This window comes from Periplaneta americana, chromosome 6 (assembly GCF_040183065.1).
Source record: "Periplaneta americana isolate PAMFEO1 chromosome 6, P.americana_PAMFEO1_priV1, whole genome shotgun sequence".
Lineage (NCBI taxonomy): Eukaryota > Metazoa > Arthropoda > Insecta > Blattodea > Blattidae > Periplaneta > Periplaneta americana.
The window spans coordinates 117199466-117221932 of NC_091122.1; the positions used below are offsets into that span (position 1 = coordinate 117199466).

A 22467-nucleotide genomic window follows, 5' to 3' on the forward strand; every position below is an offset into this window, starting at 1 on the left:
AAAGAAGGGATCGACAAGCAAGCACAGTGATCACTTTCAACCTCAGGCACCCAAGTGGCCACTGCATCAAGCTGTCCAAGTATAATGATCTAATGAAACTCTTACCACTAATTCCTCCTGTTTATCATGACTTTTACAGAAATTTTAATACTAAATGACACAAGTACGGGTGAAAAAATCGAATTGATTGATGATAAGACAGAGTTTGAATAGTCATATATATGCCTGTAATGCTATCTTCAAGTTTTAATAAATACTGATACACTCTGTTTACATCTATGGCACTAACGATTTGCAGTCGTATTTGTACATCTGTCTTCTTTCCTATAAACCAGGTTTGATATATGTATGTCCTATACATCAGTAGTAATTTACAATACATTTTTTACTGAAATTATCTCACAATTGCTTTGAGTTGGGATCTGCCGTTTTTCCACTGAGGTACTCATTTATTAAGAGATTTTCTCACAATATGGCACGTTCTGAATATTGCTGCTCACCGTTGTTTCAAGAAATTGTTTTTCCTTATTTACAACACCTGTTGTTGACATGATGATCAGAATGATTAAGAATTTATCCTTAAGACCTCTAATTTCTTTTGACACTTTTGACACTTAATGTTCATGCTAGATACTGCAATACAAATTATGTATGTAATTGCAGAGTGTGTGATCCCAAAATTCGCTCAATACATTTGATTTATTCCTATATTTGATTATGTTTGAGACCTCTGTCTTATTTTAAGCTTGTTTCCTTCCGAAAGAACGCCAATCATTATCTAAAAGTTTGTGTTATTGCGCATGTCACTTGAAAATTCGCTCAGTCCGTAGACGAGTGGATAAAAAACTATCCCGTTCCTTTCATAAAAATGGAGTGAACGCGTTTTGGAATCACATTATTCAATTTTATTTTATTGTTAATGAGTGTGAGTTCTTACGTATTGTAAAATATTTACTGTATTTATTTGTTACGATAGCTACATCGAGTACAAATTTTTTGATACGTAATTATGTAAAGTATATTATTATTGTTATTATTATTATTATTATTATTATTATTATTATTATTATTATTATTATTATTATTATTATTATTAGAATAATTAATGAAGATATTCAAGAGCATTTGCAGACTTCATTACAATATCCTTCACCTTGCTTCATACACTTTTTAATTATTCCCAGCTAAAAGAATACAGAACACAACACCATGAAGTATAAAGATTATAATATATTATTATCTGCATAGTTCCTTAATTCATTTATGAATGATATTGCATATTATTATGATGTACCGAAGACGTATGATATTTCCGTGAAGGAATTCTGCATTACCATATGATGAAGGATGGGTGGAGCGGAGATGGCGCTCATTCCGTCGGATCCCGGCCACTTGGTAACTCGTAATGAGTGCACCTCTGCACAGAGCGTGTTGGACATTGTGCCACTGTCACACATCAGTGACAAAGTGCATGAGGGTTGGTCACTAAAGGGAAACTAAGAAGTGGAACTTAAACTGGGAGGATTCAATCCAGCATCGGGACTGGAATCCCTTGTGGCTTAGTGGATAAAGCGTCAGCACGTAGAGCTGAAAACCCGGGTTCGAGTCCCGGCGCCGGAGAGAATTTTTCTCCGCTCCACCCATCCTTCATCATAAGATATTACATATGTTTTGAAAGTAACAAAAAATTGTTGCAGTTTATTGACATTTTGTTAATCGAGGGCAACTGAGGAAAGGAAATGAGTTTGTGTAACTGGTTGAATAGCCAGCAGCTATTTAATGTAAACACCTTGTTGAATGAAGAGTGGTAATGCTTAAGGACTCGCATATATCTGTTTCAGGGAGATTCTGGAGAACACGAACGTGACGTTCAACCCAAATAACACCATCTCGTACGTCCCGAAGCGCTCTGTGATGGCCGTGCCTGACATGTCCCCCAGAAACGCGCATACTGATCGCATCATCGTTCCTAACGTCGCACTTCTAGTAAGTTACATGCATAAGATCTCTGATTAACTTACATTATAAAGAATTTACAAATAGTTTAGTCAATCCTTGCAAGGACTCCTTTTACTTATTACACGAAGTATAGACAAGATGCTGTTATGGTAAGAAACAAAAATATTTTTAGACGTTCATGCAAATACACTTTTCAGAATCCGTAAGTCCCAAAGAAATGATTTTTTTTTATTCGTCTTTACATCTTAATCCTGGAAAAGACCTATGATTGCACACTTAGAAAACACACGCCCAGGGTGGGACTTTCCGATGGAAACGCAAAGTACAGCTTCATTAAGGGAAGAGTCTGTCTGAATGGAATTTATACACCATGTCCCAAACTGATTGCTTCGATTTCACAATACTTTATCTCTTTAACTATAAATGCTATAACAATTCAAATGCAATGCGTGCCAATAGGCAGACAATCTCCCCAATTTTTGTTTGGTACCCTATAACTTCTCGATATGTGAGACTTTGGTTACACGACACGTATCTAGACCCTCCATCGCCTGGTCCAGGAGGGTTGCATTGCGCACAAGTTAAAAATGTTACTCTTTCAAGTAGTCACATAGCGCACATAGTCATTTTGAACATTATTATCGCATGGTCACGTAGCGCATAAAGTTATTTTAACACTGCGGTCGCTTAATTATTGTACATCACCTGATTGTATAACGATCGCGTTATTCGCACTCTTAGGGCCATCGATCCAGTCGTGTACGTCACCAAAGCTGCAGCAGTGGATGTGACACTCGTCAGTGATTTATAAACATCACAATGTTGTCAATGTTAAGTAAGAGAGGTCATAAGTTATTGGTACGTGAAGGTTTTAAATTTTGATATAACAGGATTAACTGGAAAACAGTAGAGGTGTTAGTGTAAAGAATTGTTGTGTACATATATTTACTAACGAACATGAGCTTTTAGGATCTGTAGGGGGGAAAAATCATGAAATTGTGATTATTTGTTTAGGCAAATTTGATGAAGTAGTGAAGGGAATTTGGTTTTTCATTATTGCAGTGATCGCAAGTATGAAATTTCCACATGTGCGCAATGTCGACAATAACCATAGAAATAAAAATTTCACGTGTGCGCAATGTGGCTGTATCCTTTTAACAACTTTTTCCCTTATCTCAGCCTTGTGCACAATATAGGGCTACCCACCTGCTCCGCAGCTCTGATGCGACGCTGTAGCTCCTGCAGATTATTATTGGCCAAAGAAGGAACATAAACCCTGTCGTTTATATACCCCCACATAAAAAATCACATGGAGTTAGGTCAGGTGAGTACGGAGACCACCTCATCAAGATTTGGTTTTCGGCAGTGCAACGGCCAATCTAACTTTGAGGGAGATCTCGTTGCAGTACTCACGAACATGGCACCATCTTGCTGAAAAATGAACTCGTCTTACTATTCCTGCAGTCACAATAGAACGATGAATTGAGCAATTCATGATATAAGAAGCTCTCTGTGATTTCGATAGCGCCATTTTATAACAATGGCGTTTTCCAACACTAGGCAGCGCATGCGCATTTGAAAGCCGTACGCCTGATAAACTAGGTATCTCGAGACTAACTGCTGCCCTACAGCTTACATACTTTGGGAAATAAACCACATTAAATTCGAAGAAATCATTTTAGCACACGTTGTAAATGTGATTAGTTAAGCCTAGAATAGAATACAATAAAATAGATTATGAAGAAACTTCTGAAACAGATTTTTGTAATGTATTCCAGACGTTTTGGCGTAACAGCTGTTTGACCTTCAATTGAATGGCTCTAACTCAAGTGGGAAACTCGCTTGAACATTGGTACTCACTAGAAATTATTTTGCACTATTTAAACTTTTTGTTAGTTACTTAGAAAGTAGAACAAGAATTGGTTTATAAGTACTTCACAGGTTGTGGTTAGCAAACATCTTAATCGCAATATATGTTCCACTGGAGTATGAATAAGAGGTACGAATTTTTGTAGACAAAATTGCTAGAGTTTAAAGATAAACATGAATTGCCTATAAATATTAAATAACGTTTAATGTTCATTCAATAAAATATATGAAATTATTTGTAATAAAATAAATCGGTAAAGAAACTAAGAAAAGACTAAGTATATGATTATGTCTCGTGACCAGAATATTCTACGAAATGGAACTATAAAAATTGGAGATTTATCCTTCGAAGAGGTGGAAAAATTCAAATATCTTGGGGCAACAGTAACAAATATAAATGACACTCGGGAGGAAATTAAATGCAGAAAAAATATGGGAAATGCGTATTATTATTCCGTTGAGAAGCTTTTATCATCCAGTCTGCTGTCAAAAAATCTGAAAGTTAGAATTTATAAAACAGTTATATTACCGGTTGTTCTGTATGGTTGCGAAACTTGGACTCTCACTTTGAGAGAGGAACAGAGATTAAGGGTGTTTGAGAATAAGGTGCTTAGGAAAATATTTGGGGCTAAGAGGGATGAAATTACAGGAGACTGGAGAAAGTTACACAACGCAGAGCTGCACGCATTATATACTTCATCTGACATAATTAGGGATATTAAATCCAGACGTTTGAGATGGGCAGGACATGTAGCACGTATGGGCGTATCCAGAAATGCATATAGAGTGTTAGTTGGGAGACCGGAGGGAAAAAGACCTTTGGGGAGGCCAAGACGTAGGTGGGAAGATAATATTAAAATGGATTTGAGGGGGTGGGATATGATGGTAGAGACTGGATTAATCTTGCTCAGGATAGGGATCAATGGCGAGCTTATGTGAGGGCGGCAATGAACCTCCGGGTTCCTTAAAAGCCAGTAAGTAAGTAAGTAAAGAAACTAATCTAAAAACATATTATACAAAATGCGTACGAATTTAGAATTCATACAAGATCATTATATAAAATATATATGAGTTCCATCAATTATACATGATACAACATACACCCTTTCGTCATCATTTCAGTCGCACATAATGCATAAACTGTGTACTTCCGCATTGTCTACCGGTCTTCGTGTTCAGTCAACATTATCAGTCTCTTCTACCAACGTCAGAATAAATAATCAATCCCACTCTCACTTCTCCGATCTTCACTTGTCATCGTACGTTTCCAGGACGTCAGCCAAGTGCTCGTTGTCTCGCGGCTTCTTGAGCTGCTTCTTGCGCTGGTTCAGTTTCTTACGCTTGTGCGGTATCGGCTTCTTGGGTCCATGATCTTCCATGGAGCGGATTCCCTGTTTCTCCAGATAGTCCACTATCTTCAGGTCATCCATGCTCTCAACTGCCACAGAACGCCAGAGTTTCTGGAATTCATCGTACACAGGCAGAACTACTGTCTTGTTTTTGTAGAACATAATCTTCTTCTTGTCAATCGGTCGCGAGATGTATATGAACTCATTCTGGAAAGCCTTGAGGGTTTTATCACAATGAGGTAGAGATTACTGAACGTCTTACAACAGAATTCCTTCAACACTCTTCAAATCATGCTGCTTTAACCAGCGCAGTTGTTCTGGTATTTGGCCAATATTTTGAATTTCAAATACAAATAAATCGATGGGGTTAAGTCATTTTTTTGTGCAAATGGAGTTCTGTTCCCCAGGAGAATGCACAAGTTACATTCCATAAGCGGGTGTGCAAAAGAAAAATACTAGCATTTGATGTGTTTTGTTTACAAAATTATTTTCAATAAGGTTTAATTTTCATTCAACTCAAAGCTCGATTTTATGAATTACCCGAACACTATCGAAATACAGCATAATAAAACAAACAAGTATAAAATTAGGAAACAAATTGCACAAGTGCTGTGGATTAAGTTAAATCGAGAAATAATTCCGTAAACCAGAAGTAATGGTTAGTGCGTAAAATGGTATGTAATAAGAAAGTATGTGCAAGTTTCCTCATTTGTATGCGAAATGATTCACAATGTGTTTACCTGAACTTATTTCTGAAAGGGGTGTTCATATGACATTGGGTCCGATTGCGAATAGTTATGCAGTCATTTAATAATTTTGATAAGTTGACCTAAACGCTGCCGCCAGAGTAGCTCAAGCAACAGACTCGTTTGCCTCGGACGAGGTTCGATTCCCGGTTGGGCTGATTACCTGGTTGGGTATTTTCCGAGGTTTCCTCAACTATAAGGCCAGTATCAGGTAATCTATGGCGAATCCTCGGCCTCACTTGCCAAATTCCATCTCGCCATCACCAATTTCATCGATGCTAAAGAGCCTAGTAATTTATACAGCGTCGTTAAATGACGAACTTAAAAGAAAGAATAGTAAGTGAAGGCTTCTGCAGGTCGACCAAGTTTTGATTGGTGACGGAAGGAATGCGAGTCTCTTATCATTGTACTCCTATGTAGTACACGTAACAACCACACTTTCTCTTACTTCACACCCTTCACTCTGACCTACAAGCAACTTGCACTACATTGGTAGCGACATCTACGAACTCTTAATAATTTAGCGATATGTGACAGATCATCGATCAGCTAATGAAATGGTCAATATTTTATATTAAAAGAAAATAAAACAGTGATAATTAATTTTAAAATACACACATTTTGTATTGTAATCATGTACTTTTAATTTAATTACCATATTAATTACCTTGTATTATTAGGCCTATTTACTAGATATATATCACTTTTGAAGGAATCGTTTTTCGTATTGTATAATACAGTAGAGCGTCTCTTTTAGGCACAGTGAAAACTTCAACAACGTGCAGGTAAAGTATGAGGGAACGGCGAGCCGTACGATAAATACGAGGGATGTACAAGATTTTAGTTACAACATTTATGGGGGAGCATTAATTGAAATTATATTTTCCAAAAACACAAAACAAAAGAACACAAATTGCATAACGTCATCATATACACACTTTAACAAACAGGTAATAGTAACGTTGAAATAATTCAATATAACAAATCAAGTTTTGCTGCTTATAGGCTATGATGTTGCTTTCAAGCAGCACTTTTTACGGTCATGAATTTCATTCTCTTTATGACTAACACAATATCACCGCCTTCTGTGGCCGAATTAACAAAACTACAGTATATTGGTCTGAAGTGACAACACTATTTCCTGAACGTAATTATCCCTTCTCAAAGGTCAATTTATTCAGGTACAGTACCCTTCTCGAAGTTCAATTTATTCAGGTACAGTATCTGAATAAATTGAACTTTGAGAAGGGATAATTATGTTTAGGAAATGATGGTGTCACTTCAGAGCAATATACTGTAGCGTTGTTAATTCGGCCACAGAAGACGATGATATTATGTTAGTCATACAGAGAAAGAAATTTATGACCGTAAAAATGCTGCTTGAAACCAACATCTTAAGCAGCAAAATTTGATTTTTTATAGGCCTATTGAATTATTTCAACGTTACAATATTGCTTGTTTGTTAAAATTTGTATTTGATAACGTTGTGCAATTTGTGTTCTTTTGTTTTGTGTGTTTTTGGAAAACATAATTTCAATTAACGCTCCGTCATAGATGTTGTAACTAAAACCTTGTGCATCCCTCGTGTTTATCGTACGGCTCGTCTTCCCCCATACGTTACATGCGCTTTGTTTACATTTTCACTGTGCCTAAACGAGACGCTCTACTGTATGCTCTTTTCTTTCGTAGTTAACACATTTGATTCTTACATTTGAATGTAATAGAAACACAATTACTCAGAAATTAATGCATCTTTACATTATCAATTTTAATTAATAAAGTTATGCCAATAGTGGAACTGCCAATTTTATGGGTATTTTGTGAAACGCTCTGTGTATAGGCCTAAATAATCTACAGTTTCTGTATCTATACCTTGCATTTAATATATATTGCATTGTGATGTGTCAGGGAATGGCATCCATGCTGCACAACTCGTCTGCCTTCCTCAATGTCGGGCTCGCGACCTTGGCACGGTACGTGGACGCGCAGCCTCTACTCAACTTGTCCGTTCACGAATACCTTTGGGGATACGACGATCCTCTTGTACGCCTCGCTAGTACTTTCCTTCCCAGCTGGATATCTTTTCCCAGGCTGGGGCTCATGGACAGAGTAAGTATCATCTAGATGTGTAAATTTAAGATGCATTTAGACCTACGTGTCGTGCGTCTGCCTATGCTTCTACACATGCAGCTACGCGTGCTTTTATCCCCACGCCACCATCTTATTACATGCCTCTTTCTATTCTCACCTGGATAGAAGCACACACTTTCTTTTTAGTCTTCAATATGTCCTCTTTGCACTTAAACTGCTGCTGCTGGTATCTTTTTGCTTAGTTTTGTTTTCCAATTACAACTCATTTCTAGGGATGCATAAAAATATATATTAATATATGGAAATAGGGGAGTTGTGCTGTGCGCTAATGTATAGTCTTTGTGCGCAGATGTTCGACGAAGGTGAGAATTTGGTAACAATGCGGCTGGACAATTCTGCAGTCAACAAGTCGGATGCTTTTACGAGACAGCACAAGATCTACTCCATCGACAGCTTCAATGGCAAACCGTCCCTGCGTCAGTGGGAAGACGGTACCTCTTGCAGTTCCCTGCAGGGCGTCAGCGAGGGAGTCCTCTATCCCAGGTGGGTACCACTCATACCATCTATCAATAACCATCCATCATCCATCCATCCATCCATCCATCCATAATTCATAATTCGTAATTAATTCTTTCTTATATCCACTCATCTATCAGGCAATCTCATTCACTCATACACATACCTATTCATCCGCATATGTACACTATCTACCAAAAAGTAATTAGGCACTATTTTTTGCCCCTTTAGAACGTCGTGGTACCACCTCTTGTTGCTATAACAGCAGCCACCTTGTCAGGGATGCTCTCCACTAGTTTGTGTAGGATATCCACTGGAATGCGTCGCCATTCCTCTTGCAACATGGTACTCAGTTGGACAATGGGAGTTGGTGCCATGTTTCGGCGGCTAATATGCAGTGGAATGCAGACAATAATGTTCACCGATTGGATTGATCTGCACAGAGTCGTGATCTCTATCCCATTGAGCACCTTTGGGACGAATTGGACCGGCGATTGAGGTCTCGGGAGATGCGGCCAACTTTCATTGTCCAACTGAGTGCCATGTTGCAAGAGGAATGGCGACGCATTCCAGTGGATATCCTGCACAAACTAGTGGAGAGCATGTCGGACAGGGTGGCTGCTGTTATAGCAACAAGAGGTGGTACCACGAGGTTCTAAAGGGACAAAAAACAGTGCTCAATTACTTTTTGGTAAATAGTGTATAATTATATAGAGTGGCAGCGAAATAACCCTGCAGATTTTCAGAGCAACTAGCTGATATTGTATGCAACAATAAAGTGTAACACCATATTGGTGGAATGTCCATAGTTTTCTCAGAAAAAATGTTTTTTCCCCAAATGTTTAATACCCTCTTATTCAGTAACTATTGCGAGTAGGATCGTGATTTTTATCCATAGCAATAGAAAATAGAATAAAGACTCATGTATCCTTCTGGCGTATTTCAGTAGCGTGGAAGGTTAATGTGTTAAAAACCACTCATTTGAAGCCACTGAACATGCAAACAGATTGCAACGTTTTAGTCAAAGAGCGAGGTAGGAGGTAGCTCTCTAGGGACACAGACCTGAGGTCGTTGACCTCTTAATCTATATTACGAAAAGAGCATGTTAGCGGTGATGTTGCCAGATAGCTGAAACTTCAAACTTAATTTTCTAATTAACCGTACATTTAATCACAAAACGTAATATAGGTTTTCTATTCACTTTAGTGTACCCTATCGTTCCTTTCAATCTGCAGGATTATTTCACTTCCACCCTGTATATACCAGGTAATAGAGGGGTCCTGCATGAGTATTTTGAGATAGAGAACCAATGGTATTAATTATTAAACCTTGAACTTCTTGGGTAGCACCCGAAGGGTATGCAAGCCTATTAGCATGTTGCCGCTTCAAAGTTCGAAAACAGACATTGGTTGCTCTAGCTTTGAAAACAACGCACAATCGCCTGTTATTTCCACGGTGTATTTTGTGTTGTCAGCCAGAGGAAGCGGCTGCAAAGTTTGATTGGATGAGGTGATCCTATCCCTTGGCCACCATGACCACCAGACTTCACTCCGCAAGACTTTTTACTTAGGGGACATATCAAAACCTTAATTTATGAGGAATTGGTTACCAGAATCCTAGCTGCCTGTCTCGTCGTACAACAGACACCGGGGATACTTGGGAGAATGTGACAGAATTCCTTGCGCTGTTTCTCTTCTCATGAGCGACACCTCGAACAGTTTCTATGATTTCTAAAATATTTTGAAAATAATGTAGCTTGAATAAACATTCCGCACACTTGTTACAGTACTCACCTGAGAGTTTAAGAGCTCGTGGAGCATTAAGATAGCAACTCCAACCATTGGTTCTGTATCTCAAAACACTCTTGTTGGACTCCTCCATCATCTGTATCATTTTGACCCTGTTAATCTGCTCATCTAGTATATATTCGTTTATTTATTATTCATTATTCTATCCATCATTCACATATACATGCGTTTATTTATCTATTCGTACATACTATCTAATTTCCCATATGTTTATATTCATCAAGTCAGTAATCTAAACGTCTACGTATCCATTCATTCATTTGTCCATCTTTTAATCTGTTCATACATTCATGATCCATATATCCACGCATACTTCACATTTTCATCTACGCTGTTTGTATCTAAGTACTCTACTCTACTCAACAAAAATTGATAAAAATTTGTAAATTGTGTATTAGTAAAAGGGCTAAGTTTTTAATTTATTTAATTCACCTATCTCGCTATCGTCAGTTTACTCATACAGCTGCCTCCTTTTCGATACATCTGTCAATTTATAAAGTCATTAATCTATTCATGCTATTTCTTGCTATTGCGTAGTTTTAGTAGGTTAGATCAGCGGTTCCCAACCGGTGTGTCGCGTAGCCCCATGTGTGTCGCGAAATTTTGGAATTGGAAAAATAAATTTTATGCCATCCAGAAAGTCTCTTAGCATTTTTTTAATTTACAACGAAGTCTTTGATATGGTACATTTTATTTTGAGACAGACTTTACCAATGAAACGTGAACACAACAATGCTCAGTTTAATTTTTCTGCGTGACAATAATTCGAATGAAAGTGAACACCTGCAACGATGCTTAGTAATTCGTTTACTCTGCCCTCTTAGTAATAAACAGAGTTTAGAATCATCAGAACATATTAGTCAATTTCAGTGGGTGATAGTGATAGCGGGTGATAGTGCGACTATTTTATCAAAAAGGTTTATTTAAATTTTATCATATACAAATGTTTTATTCGAAAAAGACAATCTAAGACAATCTGAATCAAGTTCTGGGTTAGATGACAGCAATGCTAATTCAAATAACGTGAGCGAAAATTCTCTTCAGGGTTCACAAAAACGCACCGCGTTTCGTAAATATAGTGATGAATACTTGCAATATGGTTTTATGTGGAGTGGAGATGAATATAAACAATATCCCCAGTGTCTTACATGGGGAAATGTTTTGTCAAATCCGTCGATGGTTCCGAATAAACTAAAAAGACATTCAGAACTGCCGTTTTCAACGTCATACTTGTGTGAATCAACATTTTCTACAATGAAAATAGTGAAGTTTAAACAAAGGAATACACTGCTGCATCTTGAAGATTATTATTTACGTGTTGGCGTGACAACCATAAGGCCACGCCACGTATAGGGAAACTTTGTGTAACCCACCAAGCTCAAACTTCACATTAATTTAAATAGGCGAGTTTTCAAAAACGGTCTTTTATCGGACATCTAGTATAGATAGATTGGGATTTTTGACATATATCTTTGTTTTTTTCTAATGCCACTCAGTTGCTGCTTGCTTCTTAGAATTGTCGATTGCATGTTAACATCAACCATGTACAACACTGGATGTCCTACACTGCATAAAAGTTATCGGTGTTTTTTTTTTTTCTGGCGGAACGCGCTGGAACGGCGTTCCGGCATCTTTTTGCTGCATTTTTCGTCATGCAACCGAAATATGTGTGAATAATTAAATTTTTAATATAATTTTCCTTTGAATTCTGCTTAGACGTTGAAAGTCTTAGTTGGATGAAAAGGGGTTAAAAACGATGCAATTCCCCTGCTGTGAACATTAATCCCTCGCCTGCTATAAAATATTCTACACAAAGTTCCACCACCTTTTTCTCCAGAGGAAAAGCACTGGTTATTATTATTATTATTATTATTATTATTATTATTAGTATTATTATTATTAAAATCAAATAAGTGTGTCTCGATATCGTGGGCGTTCAGTAAAGTGTGTCGTCAGTCAAAAAACGTTGGCAACTAGATAACAGCTTCATACCAAGACATCAAAGTTCGACTTTCGACAGGTTCTCTGAAATGTGTGATTAAAGACAGCTGTTGCCAAATTTATTCGGAACAAACCTTATTTCCTTAATTATTTCCATCTTACGGACAAATTTTGTTGCGTTAAATCAGTCTACCACTGTACAATGTGCTTTTGACGTGAATACATCTTTAAAATCTAACCGATATATGGAGTAACATTCTGGTTGGATGATCGTTCACCTCTGCTTCGGCATGTGGGCGTGAGGCCAGCAGCCGACTGGTCGGTCTAGGCCCTTCACGGGCTGTAGCGCCACGGAATATGGAGTACCCGCACGGAAACAGCAATGTAGCAATGCAACGTTTGCGACAGAGTAACTTCGTGACTAATAACACGATTGAAATAAATGTGGTCTCGTTCGATCGAGTTTACTACTACGAAGCAAGCATGAACTTGGAGGGAGCCCCTTGGCGACTGGCAGCCATTTTGGGCCTGTGCGAACATTTCCGGGCAGTAGGTCTATATCTCACGAGTCCGATGTGTTAGCGGCCTGATTTTGGTGCCAAACAAAAGTTCTTGTCTAGATATACCGATACGTATTCACGTAAAGCACACAGCAGGCACAGCCACGCCCATTTTTCTTTCTTAGTTCCTTTTAAACCGTTGTCTCCGGCAAATGTACAGGACAGAAGGAATTACTCTTTTGTAGGAGGAAGTCAAGAATAATATCTCGGTTGCTGGTAGACCGCGCTACTTCCTACACGATTCATTGGTATCGTGCTCGTGTGGAGAAAGTTAACAGCAGTGCAGTTCTTCGTGTTATTTCGTAACAAACCTTTGCAGGGATAGATATGCGGTTCTGGCCCATCCGTAGATCAGCTGGTTCTCATCAAGGAATCTAGGATTCAGTTCCTGGCAAGTAAGACAGATGACAGCCAAAACGCGCCTCGAGGGTAAGCGCAATATATCTTCTACGTCGCAGTGCTTGGTCGTAGCGCACCCTCATGAAATTCAATTCAATCTAAATCTCTGCAACATCTGCTTTGTCCATAACAAATATCACCACGGGCTAGCCGGGAATCGAACCGAATGGAAGAACATCGCGCTAAAGTTATTGTATTTCATGCGCATCATTCTCTAATTAATTGCCTCTACTATATGCTAAATGTGAAGGAAAAATCTGTCCATAACCTGAGAAGAGATCGCTGCATACAAACGGCATACCCAAAATCACATTTCCTATTTCGGGAATACTGAAAACGAGTATTTCAGCGAAATTTTAGAACTAATTTCTTTTAGGATCACAATACGTCTTTGTCCATTGAGAAAGTAAAAGATTAATTAATTTGGGCATAAGTAATCTAGTTAAAGTTATGCATGTTATGAGTTGAAGGTATAAAAATGGGACGAATCTAAACGCAGTTTTAATTTAGTATTTTTTTTTTCTCAAATCCTGTAAGCTTTATGACGAACAACAATGACGTTTCTTCCGTAGTACCGTATTTCCTCATCTATTCTACCTTTTGTTTTTCTGTTGTATTCACTTATCACCAGTGACTCCATCTCTGCTCACTTGCAGACACATGACGCAGAACGACACATTCCTGATCTACCGCAAGGCGTTCTGCAGGGTGATCCCGGTGGTATTCTCGCACAGCGGCGTCACAGAGAGTGGCTTCCCCGCCTACTGGTTTCGCCTGCCAAACAACGTGTTCGACTCGCCCGATAAGAACCCCGAAAACTCCTGCTACTGCCACCCGAAGGTCGCGCCCTGCCTGCTGTCCGGCCTTGCAGACATCACGCCTTGCTATTACAGTAAGACAACACAAACGTCAATGAAAATGTTGATTAATTTGGCAGGGGACGACTGCAGTGACGTCATCTACTGTTGAGAATATATTGCGTAGATGTTGCAGTTCATGCGTTGATGAATTAGGACTACAGTAGACATTGTTTTATAAATGAATGACAAAGTGGGTAGTGTATCAGATAATGCATTATTGAGTGAGCAGTAGATCTGTAAATGTAGGGATAGTTAAGGAGACGAAAAATAGGTGGGAGGTACGAATGAATGAGTACATGAATGCTAAATTAATAGTTGGATAATTACCTTACTAAGTGGGTGTCCACATTGACGTTTGAAAGAATGGCTGGGTCAGTAAGAATGTGTCAGCGAATCAGTGAGTTAGTAAATAAATTAATGAATGGGAGAATTAGAATTGGTTTAGAATGTGTTTATTTATTCTGACCGTCTTAAGGTCGTCAGGCCTTCTCTTCTACTCAGTCAGAAACAAAACAACAAATAGTTACAAAATAATGTTAAAAATTACAAAAAAGACAATATAAGACATCAGGCTTAATCGTAGCTACAAAGAATCAATATTTATCAGGAAATATAAAGTACTATCATCATATGCAAGAATTATTTAAGACAAGAGAAATAGTTGAAAATAAAATTAACGATTTATATAGCCCTAAGAATATTAAAAAGGTAAGTTATTATAACAAAAATATGTGTAAATGACTGACACAAAATGGAAAACGCAGTTGTACACAAGTTATTTTAAAAGCAAAGAATTGAAAGTTCACTAAATATAAGCATAAAAGTACGTATAAAACAAGTAATAAAATATATCATTCCTAAACCTTAGGTGGCTTAATATTGCTTACATACTCAAACAATTTTCTTTTAAATTGCAATATCGTCCGACAAATCCTGTGGGTGCTGAGTAGGGAGTTCAGTGAATGAATTGCTGAAGCTGTGAAGGAAGAAGAATAGTGCGTTACTCTCTGGGACTGAATAGATAAAAGAGTCGTTTCTAGAATGCAGTGGCGTAGCGTCAGTGTAACTAAAAAGCTCAGCTTCCCCAGTTAATAACTTCATAATAAACCTGCAGTTTATGAACAAAATTATGTATTAATTTTAATACAATTCATATTTACTCAAATATTGTGATGCGGCAGCTTAGGATGATTTGTGATGCAGCAGTAAACATGAAGCCTGCACACACCAGCTTCCAACCCCCTCCACTGTTCTCTAAGCAAACTGTTTTCTTTCACGCATTCTTCTGTGTAACCCACCCCGCAGTTTTGCCATTCCTTTGTAACTAAACTACCTGGTCGCAAGACTAACAAGAAGCTAGCTTTCACATTGAAAACAGTTTAGTTTCCGAGTTATCCCTTTCGTGAGTTGTGTTCAGTTGAAATGTTAGTGTGCATTTTGGCTGATATAATAAATTATGAGTGAAATAACAGTTCCTAACACTAATGTACTTGAATTTTTGAGGACAATTCCATTATCAAGACTGACTTACGAACAAAAGTGTGATTTAAAAAACAAACGACCGACTCTTTTGCTGTCAATAAAGGACACAACCAAAAGACAGACGCGTACTTTTCAACCATCATGGTACACGAGATACAAGTGGCTTACAGGGTGTGTGGTGAAGAACAAAATGTATTGTTATGTTTGTATTATGATGGGGAAACATAATTCTGAATGGTGTACTGAGGGGGTTTCTGATTTGAACAATTTCATAAAGAAAGCCGAGAAACATCAATCATCGAAACAACATTTACTACACAGTGAGTCTTTTCATCTCCTAGGATCAATTCGCATAGAGCATGCTCTTTCAGAATCTGCCCGCTTTCAAACAATGAAACACAATGAAGAAGTTTCGTCCAATAGACGTATTTTAGCACGTCTTATTCAGGCAACAATATTTCTGTCAAAACAAGAACTTGCATTCCGGGGTCATAGAGAAAATGAAAGTAGTGGCAACAGAGGGAATTATTTGGAATTATTGGACCTACTTGCTCAAAATGAGTCATTAATTCGAGACCATCTGCAATCAAATTCTCTTTTTAAAGGAACATCTCCAGATATACAGAATGATTTGATTGAAGTGATAACGTCTATATTAAATGAGAAAATTAAAAATGAAATTGAAGAAAGTTCTTTCGTTTCTGTTCAAGCAGATGAAACCTTAGATGTATCGTGTAAAAGCCAAATGAGCATCATATTTCGCTATTGTATTGAAGACCGCATAGAAGAGCGATTCGTTGGCTTTTATGACGTATCCGGAGACAAGACGGCTTTGGGATTGTCCGAAGTTTTGCGCAAGGTTTTATCAGAGTGGCAGATTGCAGGGAATAAAGTTGTAAGTCAGACATATGATGGCGCACCGGTGATGTCTGGTAGGGAAGGAGGAATGCAGAAACTGGTGAGACAATTCTGTCCATACGCTATTTTTATTCACTGTTATGCGCACCAATTAAATTTAGTGCTTTTGCATGGTTGCAAAACTGTGAAACAAGTTCGTTTATTTATATCTGCTCTAACTGCATTTCACAGCTTTTTCAGTAAGTCTTCCAAGCGAACGGTTTTGTTAAATGAAAAGGGGTTCAAATTGCCACAAGCATGTACAACTCGATGGAACTTCCATTCTAGAGCAGTTTCAACAATTCTAAAACATTTCAATGACTTGTACAGTGTCTTCACTGCAATAATCGATGATGATTGTCTGTGGGATGGTGATTCCCGGAATTGTGCTGTTGGACTGAAGAGACATATGGATGATCCAATGTTTGTGTACTTGTGTGTATTTGAAGCTTGCTTCGTATACATTGAGCCACTCTTCAGACTTTTGCAATCTACCTCTGCTAGTATCACAGTGTGTCATGCTGAAATACATCTTGCTATTCGCAACTTAGAAAATCTAAGAGAAGATATCTTCATTGAAAACTGCGTCGAGAAAAGTAAAAAGCTAAACAACAATTTGTCATATAATGAAAAACACCAAATATCTTTGAGAGCTGTAACTTATGAAATATTAGATTCTCAAATAGTTCAAATGAAATTGAGATTTGAAGACTTTCCCCATCTTGAGTTTGTAGAATTAGTTCAGGAAAAAAAATTCATGGACTACAGAACAAAATTTCCCTCTAGTCAAGTGGCTGACTTGTTGAAACAGTATCCATTCTTTGATTCGGAAAAACTTGAAAATGAACTACACAACATTTATGCAGATGAGAAGAAACAGTTACCTCCTCAGGAACTCCTAAAATACTTTGTGACTACTGGACTGGATTCCATATATCAAGAAACGACTAAGTTATTAAGACTAATTCTAACTTTCCCTGCCACGACAGCAAGCAGCGAACGGAGTATGAGCACACTCAAAAGGATCAAAACATGTCTAAGAAACTCCATGTCCAATAATCGACTGTCGTGTATGAGTGCACTAGCCATTGAAAAAAAAACTACTTAGTGAACTCTCTTCAGAATCCTCATTTCTGGAGTACGTTATTGACGTCTTCGCAGAGAAGAAAGAGCGGAGAATGGAGCTCATCTACAGAAAGTTTTAAGGTAAGGGCATCTGATTTTGTAAAATCATGTAGTCAAAAATAATCTTCTGATAAAGATTTTAACGCTGATTGACGTAATTATACTAACACTGTATCTATTGACGGTTAATATTGTGATTTCTCTAAATATGACAGGGAGTGAGCTGATGTTAAATTATACATACTGTACGTGTCTATTTGTTAGAGATATGTGTAAATCATGAAATCATATTTTACTATGTACCATTTGAGGTGATACCTTACTGGCGTTACTTATGAGGTTCCAACGAATCTTCAGACTGCTGACTTGACATTGACTACTATTTATTTTAAGACTACATTTTCGCAACATATATGAAAGACAATTTGAGTTAGCTTCCCCTGCTCAAAATTTCACGCTACGCCACTGCTAGAATGTGTGCTTAGATTGTTATATTAAGACATGGACTTAAACCGCTCCGAGAGATAGTTTGTCAATGAAGCAATGGAGATGCTGTATAGAAATATTAATGTGTAGCGTTTCTAGGGAAGGTGTAATCTTTTCATATTTGCGGTTATTACAAATTAAACGTATACAGGTGTTATGAACTTTGTAATATTTGGGCTGAGTATTTATGTCAGTTAATGAAATGTCGCAGTAATCAATATAGGGCATCACTAATGTTCGTTTCAACTGAAAAGAAAGGACATTCTTCAAATGATTTAATGGGTGTAGAATAGAAAAATAATTTTACACACTTGCGTGATTTGGATATTTCATTTAGGTTTTCGTCCAGATACACACCTAGATATTACAGTACAACAGAAGAGGTGAATGGAATTGTGGACTCATTTAATTTCACAGAAATTTTAGGGGAGGAATTTAGGAATGTAACAGAGCTGATTTCCCACAAGGATTACCTGCGACTTATTTGGATTTAAAGTTAAGTCGAATTTTTTAGTCCAAGCAAGTATCTATTCTAGATGTGAGTTTAATTTTTATATTCTGTTATATAATTTTTTAGTCTAAGCGAGTATTGATTCTAGATCTGAATTTAATTTTTATATTCTATTATACAATTTTTTAGTTCAAACAAGTATTGGTTCTAAATCTGAGTTTAATTTTTCTATTCTATTATACATTTTTTAGTCCAAGCAAGTATTGATTCTAGATCTGAGTTTAATTTTTCCATTCTGTTATACAATTTTTTAGTTCAAGCAAGTATTGGTTCTAGATCTGAGTTTAATTTTTCCATTCTGTTATACAATTTTTTAGTTCAAGCAAGTATTGGTTCTAGATCTGAGTTTAATTTTTCCATTCTATTATACAATTTTTTAGTTCAAGCAATTATTGGTTCTAGATCTGGGTTTAATTTTTCCATTCTATTATACAATTTTTTAGTCCAAGCAAGTATTGATTCTAGATCTGAGTTTAATTTTATGATTCTATTTTACTGCGTGAGTAAGAAAGTGACTAAGAAATCGAGGGAAGAATTGAATGGAAAATTGAAGGAATAAGTTAATGATAATGTATAAATTAGTGACTGGATAGGTGAATTAATGAGAGAATAAGTGAGCCAGTGAATGAATAAATGAATTAGTGAATGACAAATCGTTTGATTGAATGAAATCTATGTGTGAATTAAAGAGAATATGAATGAGCGAATGAATAGTTAATGATTTATTAATAAAATAAATAGATAATACTAAATGAACAGTTAATAAAGAAGTAAATATATGAATGAATGTGCAATTTATGAGTGAGTGAATGAAAAAAATGAATTAATGAGCGAGTGGATGTGACAATGAATTACTGAGCTATTGAATACTATAAGTGAATGAAGAGTGATGCGTCAATGGATGAATGAATGATTGGAGGTAGTGAGCGAGTGTTTGTTGAAGATGTATTGTGTTGCAGGCATCCCCGTTGCTCTGTCGTTCCCACACTTCCTGCATGGTGATCCCCGCCTCGTGGATATGATGGACGGCCTCTCTCCAGACCCCAGCAAGCATGATTCCTTCATAATGCTGCAGCCGGTGAGTGCTGATAACATTGTCGTCTTGAAGTTGACATCGTATAGTGCTAACAATATGATGATTGTGATATTATTTTCTGCAGAACCTGGGCCTGCCAATGGCAGTGAGCACGCGCATGCAACTCAACCTGGTCGTGCACAACACCCGCCACAACCCCAGAGTGGCCATCTTTAACAACTACACGCTTCCTATCTTCTGGCTGGACTGGGTATACCGGGGTTCTGTTACTATGTACGGGGTGTTAAAAAAAAGTATCCAATATTTTAGGAGGTGCTAGTATGCATCAAAAGAAGAAAAAATGTCTAATAAACATGGGTCCTACAACACATACTTTCTGAGATCTGAACACTCGTTCATAGGAAGTGCTCAATGTGACGTCCATTCATAGCAATGCATTTCTCTGCCCTTCGGCGTAAGAAATCACGCACTCTTTGAAATTGACCTGGTTGTTCTTGATAACCAAAAGTCTAGGGGATTTAGATTTGAGGAACGAGCAGGCCAAGGTGTGGGGCCTCCCCAATCAATCCAGCGGTCCTGAAGTGTCAGCGTCTTTGCGGAAAAAATGTGCTGGTGTGCCATCATGCATGAACCACATCTGTAGTCTTTTTGACATGGCACATACTCCAGCAAGGTAGGCAATACGTTAATAAGAAAGTCCTGATAACGAGCCCCAGTTAATCTCTGTGGTAACACGTATGATCCTTAATCTATCGCCAAGAACGCTGCCCATACGTTGATTGAGAATCTATGCTGTTGCCTTGTTTCTTCAAGTGCATGGGAATTTTCATCAGCCCACACACGCTGATAACGAAAATTCACAACATCTCTGCTGAACCTCGCTCATTTCCGCAACCAAACTTTTCTTTTCAGTAATCCTTGCGACGTATCAGTATTCCATGCCAGGGGTGTCAACTACGGTATGATTATCTGGTAGCCTGCTGTATTGTAGGGCATAAAAATGCACTGCCATGAATGGACGTCACATTGAGTACCTCCTATGAACAAATGTACAGATCTCAGAAAGTATGTGTTATAGGATCTATGTTTATTAGACATTTTTTTCTTGTTTTGATGCATACTATCACCTCCTAAAATATTGGAAACTTTTTTTAACACTCTGTATATCTACTCTAGCAGTAGTTGTAGTATGTTTAATTAATTTATTTACCGTACTTATTTTATTTCGTATTTTACCCGCCAGAGGACTCTGCGAGTTCACGATATGTTATCCTGTAGAGCAGCGGTCATCAGCAAAGTGCACCCACGGGCTAGCGTCTCTTAACCGCGAGTAAGAGATGCACTAGTGTGCATCCGTGGCTACTGGAGGCTATGCTTTCTCCCTCTCCCTTTTGCACGATGGTGCATATTCTGATACACTCCTTACCCGTTATCCATTTCAGCGAGTGCTGACGACCACTGCTTTAGAGCCACTTGTAACAGCTGTCGTCAGCACACGTTACAATAGGTATTGGGTATACAATGTATTTTTAGTTGGTTATTTAACGACGCTGTATCAACTACGAGGTTATTTAGCGTCGAAGAGATGGTGATAGCGAGATGAGGCCGAGGCTTCGCCGTAGATTACCTGGCATTTACCTTACGGTTGGAGAAAACCTCGGAAAAAACTCAACCAGGTAATCGGCCCAAACGGAGATCGAACACGTGCCCGAGCGCCTTAACCGACTGAGCCACGCCGGTGGCTTACAGTGTATTGGAGCATGCACCACCGTGCTGGAGGGATAGAGAGAAAGTTACGTGGGCGATCAATGGAGAATAGTCAATAAACTATTATAAGTGACGTGTGTTATGATGGCTCAAAGTTCAGATAGTGGTTTACGTATGTCTTCTACCCCTATGTTGTTTAATCTTTTATGGCGAAATGAGCGGACACGGGTTCAAATCCTGGTTGGGATAAGTTACCTGATTGAGGTTTTTCCGGAGTTTCCCCTCAACTCATTAAGAACAAATTCTGGATAACTTTCGGCGCTCATTCCACTCAGATACCAGATAATCATTTAAATAGGATTCATTGAAAGAAAGGAGAAATGGGAGAAGAAACTTTAAAGGTACGCGAAAACACGTCCTTGCAAGAGAGTTGGAGCTATGAAAAAGTGAATATGTGAGCTAGAGACGCTAGCGCGAGAGTGTGCTGTGCTGATAACCACTGATACATAGTCACAGTCGATACGTTTGTCCGCAGAGAGATCTATGCGCAAAGTTGGGTACTTGTTGGGTTCAGGAACAGCTCGGAGGTAATTTTGCCTTGTTACAGTTCCTAGGTTCAGTTAATCTACGAGTAGGAGACCTTTGGTTTTTTTATTCCCATTCCGAAGGAAACCAAGGTAAGATTTTTATTATCTTTAATAAATCCATTGCCCTTAGCTGTGTTTTTAGGGCTAATCAATTCTGAACTGTTCCTAATTTATGATCGGTACTATTTGGAGGGTTCAGAACCATAGTGGACCAAGCGCCATTTACTAAAACAGTAGAAAATAAGGATTAAAATGAAGTTATTACCATAATTCAATGGAAACATATAGCAAGTAATATAAGGTATACACATTAAAACTAAATGATATGTCAATCTTCATTAAACTATGGCATTCACTTAACCTTAACCTTTGCTTTCTCCGTTTTTAATAAATGGTGCTTGGCCCACTATGGCTCTGAACCCTATATTTCATGGCTGCAGACGGGTAAGCAGTACTGCAGGGGTAGATTTCGTTCGTACTAAAACCACGCAACTCGATACCGGTAATGGAATTCAGCAATAGCAGTTTAATGAAGCAC

General features: G+C 37.9%; 1 protein-coding gene across 2 annotated transcripts in view; it reads left to right on the forward strand.

Annotated features, from left to right (window-relative positions):
- Positions 1–22467, forward strand: part of LOC138701667 (scavenger receptor class B member 1-like) — a 159718-nt gene that overhangs the window by 129994 nt on the left and 7257 nt on the right. For both annotated transcript variants that reach the window (XM_069828801.1, XM_069828802.1), the window contains 6 exons: positions 1842–1986; positions 7832–8032; positions 8364–8557; positions 13895–14130; positions 19559–19677; positions 19760–19885. In XM_069828801.1, the coding sequence (XP_069684902.1) occupies positions 1842–1986; positions 7832–8032; positions 8364–8557; positions 13895–14130; positions 19559–19677; positions 19760–19885 (1021 nt within the window). The remainder of the gene's footprint in view (positions 1–1841; positions 1987–7831; positions 8033–8363; positions 8558–13894; positions 14131–19558; positions 19678–19759; positions 19886–22467) is intronic.